This window comes from Heloderma suspectum, chromosome 7, assembly GCF_057233095.1.
Source record: "Heloderma suspectum isolate Gila_16-S chromosome 7, 16-S_ref, whole genome shotgun sequence".
Taxonomy (NCBI): domain Eukaryota; kingdom Metazoa; phylum Chordata; class Lepidosauria; order Squamata; family Helodermatidae; genus Heloderma; species Heloderma suspectum.
Window position 1 is genome coordinate 40,911,745 of NC_139464.1, and position 15,328 is coordinate 40,927,072.

At 42.7% G+C, this 15,328-nt stretch overlaps 1 protein-coding gene across 2 annotated transcripts; it reads right to left on the reverse strand.

The window, feature by feature from the left end:
* Window positions 1–1,878: 1,878 nt before the first annotated feature.
* Window positions 1,879–13,315, reverse strand: IFT27 (intraflagellar transport 27). Of its 2 annotated transcripts, XM_084809806.1 has the most exons (7): window positions 13,019–13,315; window positions 7,107–7,186; window positions 6,338–6,397; window positions 5,298–5,357; window positions 4,006–4,123; window positions 3,515–3,624; window positions 1,879–3,332 (listed from the first exon to the last, which is right to left on the reverse strand). In XM_084809806.1, the coding sequence occupies exons 1-7, from the start codon at window positions 13,050–13,052 to the stop codon at window positions 3,234–3,236; spliced, it is 561 nt and encodes a 186-aa protein (XP_084665932.1). In that variant the 5' UTR covers window positions 13,053–13,315; the 3' UTR covers window positions 1,879–3,233. The 2 variants fall into 2 exon arrangements, with proteins under 2 accessions (XP_084665932.1, XP_084665933.1); XM_084809807.1 differs by lacking the exon at window positions 6,338–6,397.
* Window positions 13,316–15,328: the final 2,013 nt, after the last annotated feature.

A 15,328-nucleotide genomic window follows, 5' to 3' on the forward strand; every position in this document is an offset into this window, starting at 1 on the left:
TAGCTGACAACTTAGTCCTATGCAGCGTCTAGGAATAATTAACTAGCAGTACTTATAGGGATGTGGTGACTAGGCTAGGGAAGACTACATTAGCCTAGGTTAAATGTCAGTTACATGGACACAATCTCTCAGATGTCTGGGACACAGAAATTAACCTTCTGGGCCTATTATTAATTTCCTTTTTAGTGATCACTTTCTGGCTAAAGTTATTCACTTTTCTAGTACTTACTCAGAGATCTTGTTACAAGCTCCATGTTGTTCCAGTTCATGTTTGTGTGGCTTGAGAGAGATGCATGAAACTGACCCCTTCTCCAACCTCTGCTTGATATGTAGGGTCTGTCATATTCACCTATCAACATTGCCAGATTTTGATTTGTTTTCAGAGACTAGGGAAAAGAGCAATTCCAGGTTTTGCTTTGAAGAAAGGAAGAAAAAAAGAATATAGATCCGAGGAAGATACATGGAGCTGTGACAGAAGAATGAGAGAAACTGCCCCCTCAAGAGTGGAGAGGGAGAGAGAAGTCTCCCAAAACAGAACAAGAACAGCCAGTACCTGAAAAAGTTATATTGCAGCAACTTCAGCAAAGTCTGGACTAGGCTGCCAACATTAGAGGCCAGCATGTGAGGAAGACACCATAGCCTCTCCTAGATCTGCAGCTTCTTGGGGAAACATTACATTTGGAAAGCTGTATCATTCTGCATAACAAATGCTGCAAAGGACTGGAAAACCAGAACCTGCAGCTGAGCAGTTGCACATACTGCTGTTTTGAGTCACAAAGAAGAAACTGTCTTTAAACTGCAAGATGGAACACCCCCCAGTCCCTTTTATTCACTAGAAGGTGCATAAACCTATGGTAGTATCTGTTACATGGAAGCTGTTGCTACTTCAGATGTTTTGCCTACTTGGCTGGGGCTGGGGGCATATTTGGGACCAAGGCAGACTACTTCTAACCGTGCCTGTGTGCAAGCACCCAAAGAAAGCAAGCGAGAGCCACAGAAAGAATGGAAATTCAGTATGTTTCCTCCTCTCAGCACCAGCATCAGAATCTCACTTTCTCTTAAGACTATTCCTGAGATTTATTACAGGTTTTTAGCAATAGCCCTATTAATTCTTCTTCTAACTGCTGCCTTTCTGGCATAATTCAGATCTGTCCAAACACAGCACCACCACGTTTTCTTGTCTAATCACCTTGTATGAAATGAGTTCACCTATCTCCTGTACTTCTCCTTTAAAGGGCAGGTTCTACACAAATTACTGAGTCTATGAAGATTCCTTTTTCAGTAAATATATGTTAACGTTCATTAGACGTTCAAACAACAGGCTGCTTGTCTTCATCAATCGCAAATCCTACATTATTTGCCAAGAACATCTCTTGGGTGAGCCTTACTGAAATGAATGGGCCCTTGCAAGAACATAATGAATTGGACACATGCAGAAATTCTTGGTAACCTCTACCTCATATCACCAATGAGACTGCTCAAGTATTGCTTTTATTACATTTACCACTTATATTTTGTTGGCACTTGTGGATGACATACTGAAATTCATAAGCCTTTACTATTTACATTGGCTTTCAGAAAGTGTGCATAAGAACATAGGAAGAGCTATGCTGGATCAGACCAAGGATCCATCTAGTCCATCGTTCTGTTCACACAGTGGCCAACCAGCAGTCGACCAGGAACCCACAAGCAGGACATGTTCCAACATATCCAGAGTACTAAACTCTGCATATGTTGGAACATTTTAATATTGTTGGGGGTTGTGTGGGTTTTATAATGTCATATTTTTATACTTTTATTTTATGTGCGGCATGTTACAACCTGCCCTAAGCCCTTGGGATAAGGAAGGAGAAAAATCAGAATAAATAAATACGTTTTGACAGGTCTTTCCAGTATAATCTTTTAATTTAAAAGTAACAAGTGCATTCTATGTCATTCCCACAAGATTTATTCTTTGTATACCACCATGGAGATGTCAGAAGCCCATCAGTTACAACTTTACAATGTGACAATCGCTACAAAAATGGGAAGAAACTATTTAGCAAAAGAAACTCCTAACCCTGCAAGTTTTTCTAACACAATATGGTATCAAACAGCATGTTTTGCAAAGCCATTGGAGGCAATGGCTTCCTACCCCTTATCCCCCCCTTAAATGATCTGTGCACCAGCAGAGGGCAGTACATTCTCAAATTATAAAGGATAATAGAAGAAAAGCCCTTGGCAGCCAGATAGCCTCCAACAGCCAGAGAGAATGAGCCAAATCAAAATATAAACAATGTTCTGTGAAGTCAGGAACATATATCAGTCTTGATAATAATGCTGCAGAACTCCAACCTATGAAACTACCCCATGGACTTCTACCTTAAGAGGCTGTTTCTACAATTCAGGATATCATGGTTCTATTTTATGTCTCACATCTTTGGTTTCTTCTAGAAGAGTGACGAATACATTATTTATTCCTGATGGTTGGGTTCTACCAGGGTAAATGGGCTGTTCTTTGGGATGTACAGAGTGTGGTATATTGCCAGTCAATTTTATAGATTAAAATTTATTTTTGAAAATGTCTCATGATAGTTGCATTACACTTGCTTTCACGGTATTTAAACAGTGAAATCATGCACAGACAACAACACCCCATTTAAAATGTATGTTACAGGATAGGTAATAAACAGATTAAGTTTCCTTCTATAGGTTTAGTTTGGCTTAGAAATTCTGGAAAGCAAATGATAATTAAACAATAAAAGTGTAACTTCCATTCATATATGATTTAGGGCACAATCCTATGGCTGCTAGACAGCCATAGGATTTTTCGGTTTTCAGGAACCACCCTCGGAGCCAGTGCTCTGAAGTTGGTTCCCAGAAAACCGCCTCCCTGTCCCCTCCCTCGCTGTCTCATAGGTGGTGTGGTTCGTCCCCAGGTCCGTGCTTGGAAGAGCAACGTAGAGCAGGGGAAAAGGGGACGTTCCTGGGGGCGGGGATGGTGGAAGCTCTCCGAGCCGTTCTGGCAAGACAGCTGAAATCAGCAGTCTTGCTGCAAATGCAGGGCAGCCAGAGTGTGGAGAAGACCCCTCTGCACTCTGCCCACCCTGCATTGGATAGTCGGCCACCTCCAAGTTTGGAGGCAGCTGACTATCCCCATAGGACCGAGGCCTTAGTTTGTGATTGTTAAACATCTGATTATATCCAGGTTCAAGATAAAGAAACAAGTTAAGCATATTCTACTCAGATGCACCTCACACCAGCGAGTGAAAGGTTTCCACCCTCTCTCTGTATAGTCGGTGAAAGGAATTTGCCATAATGTGAAAAGGGGCTTCATAGTTTTCCATCTCTTTCTGAAAAGAAAAAAGAAACAGATGGGGAAGAAGACAGTAAAAGGTCTTAGTTGATTACTTCATGAAACAACTACTGCTGAAAACAATTTAAATTGTCTTATACCAACATACAACCCAGTGGCTTCTCAATCTGAAAGTGAAGACAATTCTTTATCTACACCCAATGATACAAAGACACTCACCACTGACATCTCGCAGTACTCTAGGCCATTGGTTAGTGCCCATTCCTGTGCTTGTTTTTGTTCCACAACTCGTCTGTCAATCAAATCAGTCTTATTGCCCACTACCACACCTATACAAGACAGAAGGAAGAGGAAAAGAAACACTGAATTTTTAACAATAAGCACTATGAAACCTAGCAGGCTAACAGGTTAAAAAATGACAGGAAAATTGTTTGACAAGATAATGGATGGAAAGATCACAAGGGAGTCACCTAGAATAGGTACTTCCCATGTTTATTTTAGGGCACAATCCATGCTGGCTGGGGAATGCTGGATGTTGTAGGATTTTCTTCTGTCTAAGCATGCACAGGATTGTGCCATTACATGCTGATTGAATAAACTGAGGAAAGTCATCCTAACCACTTGGAATTAAGATGCTGCTATCTGCCATAACTCATGAATAAGAGATACCAGCACAAAATATACATGCAAAGACATTTACAATTTCCTACCTGGAATGTGCATTCCAGAGGATTGGGTCCGCAGCCTCTCTAGCCACTTGGCACAGTTACTGAAAGATTGCTCATTGGTGACATCATACACAATACACAGGGCATTGGACTGTTCCCACTGCACAGCAAGAGGAAAAATACTGTCAACCCTATTGAAATGGATGTGGTCAATAGCTAGTATAATCACAGGGATTTCAGAAGGAGAGAAGAAAGTAATTTTGGTATATATAGAACATCAGAAAACCTGGGCTAGAAATAAAAGAGTATGATAAAGAGGATCCCAGGATCCATTCTGTATTGAAATATATCCTGATATTCAAAGGGGAATGTGCATTTCTGTGTTTCAGCAAGAATCCTACCCCCAAACCTTCCAAAAAATAAACACATTCAACGACGTGAATTGGGATTGGGAGTTTATGGTGCAGCAGTGGCTGACCCATATTGCATCAAAACACCATAGTCTGTAGTATAAACGGATACAATAAAGTCATCACAGTAGAATTCTAAAAATACCCCAAATGAAGGTATAATAGCACTACTGAGAGAGGCAAAGAGACAATTCAGATTACAGTTCTCTCTGGGATACCCAATACTGAGGTCTTGATGCAAGCTAACTTACTAATACCCAGTGTTCACGAAACTGCACAGTAATTGCCCCAGGGTTTTAAACTTAGGAGAGCAAGCCAAGCACAAAAAGGAACAAAGCAATATTGTTCAAGTCAAAGATATATTAAGGTAACAGAAGAAGGTGTTCCTTTATGCAAATACGCTTTTTCATACATTTTAATTTGTTTCGCAGAGAGCTACCAGTGTTTTAGGCAAAGGTTGGCTAAGTTCGGTTTTTGCATAGTCTACTTAAAAAAACTAAAACCTAATGGGTTTTAAGCTTACAAAGCAAGGATACATATTCAGGATCTCTGAACAATTAAGGCAGAACTATTCAGTGTGAAATGATCCCAAATATGCATTCTTGCTCATGTGTTTTGCTAGATCAGACCAAGGTCCACAGTCCTAATCCAATAGGCATTAGGTGGTACACCAGAAATTGGCCAGGGGTGCACTGCTCTGCTGTAGTATAATTGCTTTCACCTTAATTTTAGGGGACTGGCCCCTTCCCTTTCCCACCATACTACGCACTCTGGGGAATTTTATCCCCCAGAGATGATCCAAGTGTTAACAAAACAGAAGGCCAAAAGGATTATTCCTTGCTCTTATGCAAGTTTTAATTAGGATGTGGAGGTCAGGTTTTCTTCACAGCACGTCTGTTGAATGAAGATTTATATTCTACTTGCCAGTTTCTCTAACATCTCAGAAAAGAGTTCTTTGCCTGCTGAGTCAAAGAGGAAGAGTTCCTGAAAGCAGAAACAGAAATAATGTGTAGCCATGGAATCTTCTATACTAAGCAAACGGCTTTTAAATACTAGACCCCTTCAGACACAGCAATGGTCACAAAAAAGGTCTCCCTTCCAAGAAGCGAATTACTTTGTAGCATATGAAGTATTTGTGACCCACAGAATTCTATAAATAAATTCACTATTTCAATTTTTAAAGAATGTGCACTCCATAGTCCAGAGTAGTCTTGCAGGCCATATCCAAGTTGCAAACATTTCATCATCCTGTCCCCCATCCTAGAAAAAAAAACAAACCCGCCCACGGGAGAGTCACCAGATGGTGGTAGCACAAACCTGTACTGGGGGAGAACAGGGGGAGACTTCGTACACTTGAGATGGTCCAAATATCTTGAAGTGCTTATCTCTGCCATAAACCACTAAGCTCAATTTCTGTTCCCAGTGTCAGCTTGCTGCATGCACAAAATGGCAATCAAGATTCTAACGTAGGCACATGCTATTATCCTAAAGAGAGATTTATTTATTTTAAGTATTTTATGCTACTCGTCAACCAAAAGGGCTTCCAGAGCAGCTTACATATTAACAATTAAACAAGACAGTCCCTGCCTGCAGGCCTACAATCTAGAAAGGCATGACACACAAGGAAAAAGGAATGGCAAGGGAAGAGGGGGATAATTAATTATTTTAGCAGGGCTGGTGGAATGGCCCTGCTTCCCCCTCTCATCTCACTCAATGCAGCCTCCTGGAATGGCTGCTAACCAAATAGGAATCTCAATGCCTATAAAGTTCTTAAGATAAATCCAATGATTAAGGTTTCTGCATTGCTAATATTAAGGTTCCACATATAATTCAATACAAACATAGTCAGAGTCATCCAACAGAATGAGACCAATTCAGACAAAGTCCTGAAAAAAACTGAGAAGTTTAAATGGCTTCTTAGCCCCCCCCCCCCCCGCCCCGGTTTAAATCATAGCTGGGCTCACCACACTATCACTTGTCACTGGAATAGGTACTGTCTTCACCAGCAGTTCTACTCCTGTTGTCTGTCAATCAGAGTGTGGAAAACATGTCAGAAAAATTCAGAGAAAGCCAGTTCATTTTCATACTATGGTTGCCTAGAGCCAACAGAACCCTTCAGGTCTTTCAAATCACCCTCACAGTAGCTCTAAATGATAGTTTTTCTTCAGTCAGAGGAATACTCAAAATTTGAAAATTGGATGTTAGGGACTAGATTGGAAAAACAAAACTAGACTAAAAAATGATTTGCTTACAAAAATATAAATTTTATTTTTATCATGAGCCTAACATTTGCTTTAGATTTTTTAGGGTCTGGTTCACACATTTACTTGGCTAGCCCTCCTTCCTCTGCTCATCTAAGGTAATGCCAAATATTGATTTCAACATGGAGACTGTACATTCAGAGACCTGTTTTGCACAGTTCCTCTCCCTCAAATTTGGCTGCCATATGTACAGACCACTGCATGGGGTGTTGTTCCACATTTCCTTAGGTACATAGTGGAAAATGGAATGAGATACACTCCTGCTCCTCCTGCATCGGAAGATAATGGGCTGGGTGAGCCCATTATCTGGCTGTAGATACTCTTGGCACTTTTCTGATAGGTTGTTCTAAAATATGCCCAAGACATTTGGCATTGATTATGAACTCCCTTGATACAATTTATCTTCCAGGTTTATAAAGATTACGTTGCCTCCTCTCCTCCCCAGTATCTATCATTCCACCATAAGGCTCACCAATGTATAGTTTTTCTGGAAATGAGCCCCATCATTGCAGAACATCTGAACCAGGGCACTCTTCCCCACTGCTGAATCACCTGCATGACAAATGGAGGAAAAAATACCTTTGTTCTAATTTGACAAAGTCACTTTCTTTCTGCCTAAGAAAGCCTATAGTTTAAGAAATTATTGCTTCTCTTCCAATGAGATACTACATGCAATACTAACAAAAGATAAAATTGATGTAAAAGATGAAGAAACCAGTCCTATGACTTCTATGGGAAACCTAAGCCAATTGAGATCAAAAGGATTAAGCACATCTAAGTCTGCAAAGGATTGAAGCCAAAATAGACTTAAGGTTGATTGTGTGAATGCAATTAATGTTCATGTTTTTGTTACGTAAATGGCAAAAACATGAGCAGTCTCAGACCACAGGGGGTGGGGAGGGAATGCTAACTCTTTCTCTCCTTTCTGTATTAAGAAGTTGACGCATGTCTGTTTTATTTGTTTGAATGCTGTATTACAACTAACTCCAAATAAAGCTGTCCCTTCCTGATCAGATCACATAGCTGGACAGAAGTTAACTCTTCCTATTCCATCCCCTTTTCTCTGGAAAATATTCAAGCATATATTCTATTGAAATTTTGCTTTCCCCCTTCCTTTCTAGGAAAAGTCTTTAGTAAGTGTTCTGCAAATCTAGTACTTCTGATGGAATTGACTTGTACCCTGATTTAGTATGATAAGCAGGAGGAATGTGATGGAAGTGCTCTTGATTCCGGTGGAGACATCCCTTCATTGTCCCCGCTGCATATGAACAAGGAGTTTCTGTACTAGTCTGGACCGTTCTTTGAAATCCCGTATCTGGAATCCAAACTTCCTGCTGTGGCCAAAGAGTTGAGGCATTTCTGTTTGCATGTCTACCACTGAAATTGTGCCTCTAACATGCTTTTATCAGTCAATCTTTCTGACAGAAGTATTTTATATTCACTACTATTCGAGTCAAGTCAGCTACAGTGGTTGGTAGGGTTGCATTCAGTTGTTAACTCATGAGCTGTTTTACTGGACTTCACCTGTGCTCCACAGGGGTGAATGGTATATCACGAGAGCTATGCACGTGTGTATATTTCGGAGGACGTTCTTCACTATCCAAACAGCTTGCTTTGCTTCCCCATTATTACAAGGAAAATGTGGACTACTGGTTGTATGCTGAAAATAAAAAACAATGCCAGAGAATTGTGGCCCATAATCTCAAAATGGAAGGTATGCCGCAATGAGGAAATATATCCTTTAGCACAGTAATAACTTTTTCCATGATTGTGCTCTGTAGTTTTGCTGTCTCCAAGTAGTAGGAATAGTAGTAAATGACAACAAGATAAACAGAGTCTTTTGAGGTAAATTGAACAGCTGCCAACATAAGCCATGGAAATTCCACTGTGATACAAGACACTTTTGTACTGACCAGTGCTGAGCACAAACTTGGCTACCCAAGTCCGCATGTCTTCCTTTATAGAGAGTCAAATGTCTGTCAAGCTCAGACTCAAAATTTTGTAGAACCATGGTGAGCTTCATGAATCTGGTGGGTTCATTACTCCTTCTGAAATTCTTGAACACATGAGAACTGAGACTCAAGTTGAAATTTAGCTAGTTTGGAGTCTGAGTTTTTCTTGTGGCTACCAATTTAAGCAGTATTTTTTATTTTGTCACACAAATTATCAGTCTTCCACAATTCTTGTTTGTAGAGAGCCTGATATGAGTTTCATCTGCAATGAAATCCACATAGATAGCAACTTCATGCTCTCAGTGTTATTTGTAGAGATATAATGGCATATGGCAGAGTACCTGTCATAATTCATGCTTCCCCAGGGATTTATACAATCATGTAAGTGAATTGTGCCATCTGGAGACAAAATCTTTGGACCCTTGGAGGAAGTTCATCAAGGGGATTGTCTCCAAAAAGGGATACAAGAGGCTTATGGTATATTTGTAAGGTGAATGTCAAGTCAACAAGTCATTTATTTATTATTTATTTACTGTACTTTTAAACCACCCAATAACTGAAGTTCTCCATGTGATGTACAATACATTAAAAACGTACAGTACAAATATTTAAGCAAAAAATAAAACCAGCAGAGAATAAAACCAAGATAAAGCCAGCAGCAAAGAATAAAACTATTACAACATAAAATCATAGACTCATAGAATAGTAGGGTTGGAAGTAGGGATGGGGGAGAATTTCTCCCCGAAACTTCGGGGGGCCGAGTGCCAACGTGTTCGGCCCCCCGAAGTAGTTTCGGGGAGAAATTCTCCGCCCCCCCCCCCCCCCCCCGGGATGGGACTTACCTTTCCCGAATGTTGCTCCCGGTGGCGGGTCGCAGCGGCGGTTCGGCAGGGCTTCGACAGGGGCAGGGGCGGCAGCCAGTCTTTCGACCGGCTGCCGCCGCCGCCATTCCAAGAAAAGTAAAAAAAAAAACACCTCCCCCCGTGATAGGCTACGTGACGATTAACGTAGCCTATCACAGCTAGATTTGCAAAGTCAGCCGTGATAGGCTACGTAAATCGTCACGTAGCCTATCACGGGTGACTTAAAAAAAAAAAAAGCGCGTATGGCTAATGGCGCCCCCCATAGGGAGTCGCCATTCGCGTTCCTTATTTGGTCGCCGTAGACTACATACGTAGACTACAGCGACCAAATAAGGAACGCGAATGGCGGCTCCCTATGCGGGCCGTAATTTGCGTACGCGCTTTTTTTTTTTTTAAGTCACCCGTGATAGGCTACGTGATGATTTACGTAGCCTATCACGGCTGACTTTGCAGATCTAGCCGTGATAGGCTATGTTAATCATCACGTAGCCTATCACGGGGGCGTTTTTTTTTTTAAACTTTTTATTTCGCGGCCGGGCGAGGCGCCTCCCCCCCGGCCTGAATTTCGGCCGGGCGAGGCGGGAAGCCTCCCCCCCGGCCTGAATTTCGGCCGGGCGAGGCGGGAAGCCTCCCCCCCGGCCTGAATTTCGGCCGGGCGAGGCGGGAAGCCTCCCCCCCGGCCTGAACTTCGGGGGGAGCAGCGAAGCGCCTCCCCCCCACCACGAAGCAAGCTGCGAAACCAGGTAAGTGACTTTCGTGCACCCCTAGTTGGAAGGGGCCTATTAAACCATCGAGCCCAACCCCCTGCTCAATGCAGGAATCCAAGTCAGAGTACCCCGACTGTCCAGCCTCATCTTAAATGCTTCCAGTGTGGGAGGTAGTGGGCTCTCCCACATCATAAAACCAGATTAAAACTTATGTGTTCACATATCCATCACTGCCAAGGCTTCTTTTTCAATTTGCAGGTATCTTGTTTCTGGTGTGAGTGGTCCTGAGACAAAACAATTGGGGACCAATGTCCTGTGCTTTGGCAATTCTGTAATACGCCTCCCAGTCTGAAGCATGAAGCATCTGCAGCAACTTCTATCTCCTGAATATGGCTATACTGGGCTAGTACTAAGGAGAATCAAGTATAATTTTGATTTTGTTTAAAGACAGTTATTGCAGTGAGTTCCAAACTCATGTTTGTTTGTTTATTTATTTATCTATTTAATTAATTTCTTAATTGCCCAACTGGCCAGTCACACGGCCACTCTGGGTGATGTACAATATAATAGTTTAAAACAATAAAATTCCACATTAATGTTCCTTTTAATTACTAAGTCTCTCATCCATGGTTTTGTGATTGTTGCCAAGTTTGGGACAAAACAGTTCTCCTAGAAGTACTATTTCTTTTTTAGTTGAGGTTTATTTTAAAACTCCATCGACTCCTACAAAAAATCAACAGACTTCGGCATTGTGGTCCTTGTTTTTGCATCCTTGGCATATTGCTTTTGCATCCGGGCTGGTAGTACAGGCATATGTTAAATTTTTACATCACCTCCTGCCTTGGCCCTTGTTATATACATTTTGTTGAGACGAATGCTGTGGAAACCACTCATGATTGTTATATTCAGGTACATCTTTTTATTTTTATAGCATTCTCTTTGCAATATGTAGAGCATGCAAGTCTGGTATCAGCTGATTGGGGTTGAGAGCACTTTTAATTTCTCTTTGCTGCTGCTTGACCAACTCAGATTGACGAGCACAGTTAATGGCGTACACCCTACTCATGCTTTATACTGATGTGGATGTATGGCAGGACAGAGGCACCCACTGAACAGAAGTGGAAGATGTGACCATATCTTGCATGAGGAGAAACTACTGTCAAATCCAGGCCAAATTTATAGAAACCTTAATGACTAGGCCCCCCCAGCCACCTTATATTTCAGCAAGAAAAGAAATTTCTTTGGGATAAAATGGTGTCATACACTGATTATTTTCTCTATATCCAAGAAGGTAAAAGATTTGTTTCTTAAAGTTTAGATATGGAAGAAAAAATCTGAATGAAATGTGACAAACCACAACATTTATCAACACTCCTTTGCTTTGGTGTTTTTTGTTATATTTGGGACATCTTCACATGTTCAAAAACTGTTATAATACTAACACACACACTTTGTTTGTAGACTGAAATCCTGCAATGGGTCTTGATCTGAACATTTTAATAGATGAACCAACAGTCAGTATGGTATCTGGCAAACCCATGCTAAGATGGGATCAGTTCATACATTCCAGTCCACACTTATATAAAACTGAACTAGAGGTCTCCTGACCCAACATTGTCTTTTACCTATTCTTTTTGTTTACATGTTCACTACAAGAACGTTGCCTCCTGAAACCTGATTCCTGTCTGATAAAGAAACAGTCATTTTTGGCTGCTGGAATTGAAATACTTATTTATTAAGTCTATATGCTACCTTATTTATTAAGTTTATACTCTGTGTTATTGCACAGAATGTACGCTATACTCAAGACAGTTTACAACAACAATGGCAAACCACTCACATCACAGTAACTAAATTAAAGATGGGAATGACAAAACCCATGATGCCCTAATTTGGGGAGTTTGCATTTGGCACTGGTAGCTCAAATTTAGCTCAGACTGCACCTGCCTGACGTGCTCCTGTGTTTCTATATTTACAAGGCAAAAAATTAATCCGAGGTGTGTACTGTAATATACAGCCCGATCCTAACCATGTTGATTGAAAAGTAATTCTCACTGATTTCAGAGAAAGTTATTTCCTAGTTAAGTACCTACCACTTATAACTGCAGTCTTAGATGGCAGGCTGCTTGGAGGCAGCTAAGCTCTCTCACCCCAGTGGGGATATCTGTCCTGAGAACAGCTCTTGGCATGGAATCACTGGTGCAGCTAGGATTAGACCTTGGGGCCAACATCCGCCCCCCTGCCCCGAATGACAACGTAGAGAGCAGCAGGTGATGAAGACATCAGAGCAGCAGAAGCAAACTTCATTTTATTCCTGTAGCCATGATGGTGCTATGATTTGTTGTTGTTGTTGTTCAGTCGTGTCCGACTCTTCGTGACCCCATGGACCATAGCACGCCAGGCCTTCCTGTCCTGCGCTCTCTCCTGGAGTGTGCTCAAGTTCATATTCATTGCATCGGTGATATTATCTAGCCATCTCATCCTCTGCCGTCCCCTTCTCCTTTTGCCTTCAGTCTTTCCCAGCGGTGCTATGATTTACATGACTTTTAAATACAAAACTGCACATCTTTTGAGCACTTCTTTTTTAAATCAGGCAAACACTTTTGTTGTTGTTGTTGTTGTAACATATACGGGATGTAGAAGCAATGGTAAAGCATGGAATGGCAGTTCCTGTCAGTGGGAAACGTTAGTTGTGCACTTCACAACTGAAGTAATACCCATGGCCGTCTAAAGGGGACCTCCACACAACTACTAAGCCAAAGAGCTAAAATGACCTAGCTGCACCACTGCGTGGGATGCCGAGACCCTGGAAGAAGATACAATTAAAATAATGCTGCCATGGCGGCTAAAATGGGAACTCACCTGCCACGATGCATTTGGCTGCCAGCTTCACCATGGCCTACACTGCCCTTCACCATGAAAGACTATGAGAAGCGCGGGGGGGGGGGGGCAGAGAAGACGCCTCCACTTACTGCGGGAGGGTAAGGATTAAACGGGAGTCAGAGACAACACCGTGGTGATGGGAAGACCGCAGGGCCTCTGGGTACTCTGCTACAGGAGGGACCACTATGACTTCCGCTGTAGGAGGGGGGCAAGAGTGCAGTCCCGGACTAGCGAGCCGACTTCCACCCTACTCTTCCCCTACTCACAGAAAAACGCAACCCAACGCTCCCCTAGCAACCCTCTCCTAGCAACCCCAACGCTGTTTCCCACCCCCACTGAAGCCCCGATTGGTGGAGACTCCCCAAATCGCAAGAAACGATTGGTTACGCCTCGTGCCTGCCTACATTCCCATTGGTTCTCATTGTCATACCTTCCCGCCTTTTTCGTCAAGGCGCCATCCATTCTCTCCGTTCATGGTTTGTCAGCGCATGCCGATCAAATGAAATCTAAGTAGCGATTGATTGGGTTGAGTGTCAATCTAAATCAAACGCATTCCGGCCCACCACAGCGATAGCGTCACCCCCACCCCGCCGCTCTCGGGCAAGCGATGATGTCATTCAAAGCTGCGATTTAGCATGCGTGGACTGTGGCGTCTTGTTCTACCTAGTAATTTATGATGCGCCAAAGAGCCGATTTTGTGATTGGTTAAACTCAGCTGGACTGTACCACTAGGACGGAATTATCCTTTTCTTTGATTTGAAATTCCTCCAGGGGAAAAAAAAAACAACCCTAATGGTTGTAAGATGTTCCGTAATCTGAAGATTCAGCTTCTTTCTTAGAAGGTTCTATGAAGCCCCAAAGATTCGGAGGACGGAATTTATTCCCCCCGCCCAAGTCCCCAGTACTCCTCCCCCGCCCCTCAATAGTGGACCTTCTCAGGCCCTATGTAGTTCCTATGAATTTTCTTGGGTCTGGGGTGGCTCCACGCAAGGTGAACTGAGTTTTTCGCGCCTGCGTAGACTGACGCTGGCTCTCCGGACTCCCGCCCTCCTTCGGGAGAGGGCAGCGGAGGGTTTGGCGCGCTTTGCGTCCGAGCCGTTTTCAACGGCCGCTGGCCTCGGCTGCCCTTCGCCCCCGCTTCGTCGCTGACTGGCAGCCGCATTTAATACTTGTGTAATGGGGGCTGGGACGGCTATTTATTTCATTTCTATACCGCCCAATAGCCGAAGCTGTCTGGGCGGTTCACAAAAATCAAACTCCACAAGCGCACAGTAAAACAATATAAAATATAAAAACATTAAAACCACACTATAACAATACAACCAGAATAAAACCTAGCAGCGATGCAGAGGTTTAACACAGATTTTAAAAGCAAAGCTAAAAGTCTAGAAAGCTAAAATGCCTGGGAAAATGAAAAGGTCTTCACCTGGCTGGGGAAGGAATACAACGTCGGTGCCAGGCGAACCTCACCAGGGAGCTCATCCCAGAGCCGGGGTGCCACAGCAGAAAAGGCCCTCCTCCTAGTAGCCACCGGCCTCACTTCCTTTGGCAGGGGCTCATGCAGAAGGGCTGCTGAGGATGATCTTAAGGTCCAGGCAGGCACATATAGGAGGAGGCGATCCTTCAGATAACCTGGCCCCAAGGCCATGGTGGAGTCTACCATCTGCTGAACAGCCTCTGCAATTAGCCTGCAAGAGGGGACGGGGGCTGGGCTGTGTGATCCTCCCTTCCCCATAGGATTCCTCAGGCAAGTAGTGGGCGGACTGCTTCTTTCTCTGAGGCAAAAGGTTAGGGAGGTGGGAGCAGAGGGAAAGACGGCTGCTTCCCCCCACCCCAAGAATTCCTGCTCTGAAGAGATGGAGAAAAGGAAGTGTGTGTGTGGGGGTGAAACTGTCGCTACTTGCCACGATTATTATTAGTATTTTTAATTTCATTTCTATACCTCCCAGTAGCCAAGGCTCTCAGGGCGGTTCACAACCATTCATAAAAACAAATACAAAAACTACAACGGTACAAACATTATAATGCGACATTATAATAAAACGAGGTCTAAAAATACAAAATATAAAACAAATAGCTAAAAACAATTTCAATTCACAATTTCAAAAGTAACCCTAACCCTTCTGCCAGTATAGAGTATTTTATACCTAATCTTACTGCTTTAAAGCTGTGCCTAACTGACAGACATTGCTCCGAGGTTGAAAATTTCATATTTATTACAGGTATATTCTGCCTTTCCTTCAAGGAGTACAAGGTGTCATGTGTGCTTCCCTCCCATTTTTGTTCTCA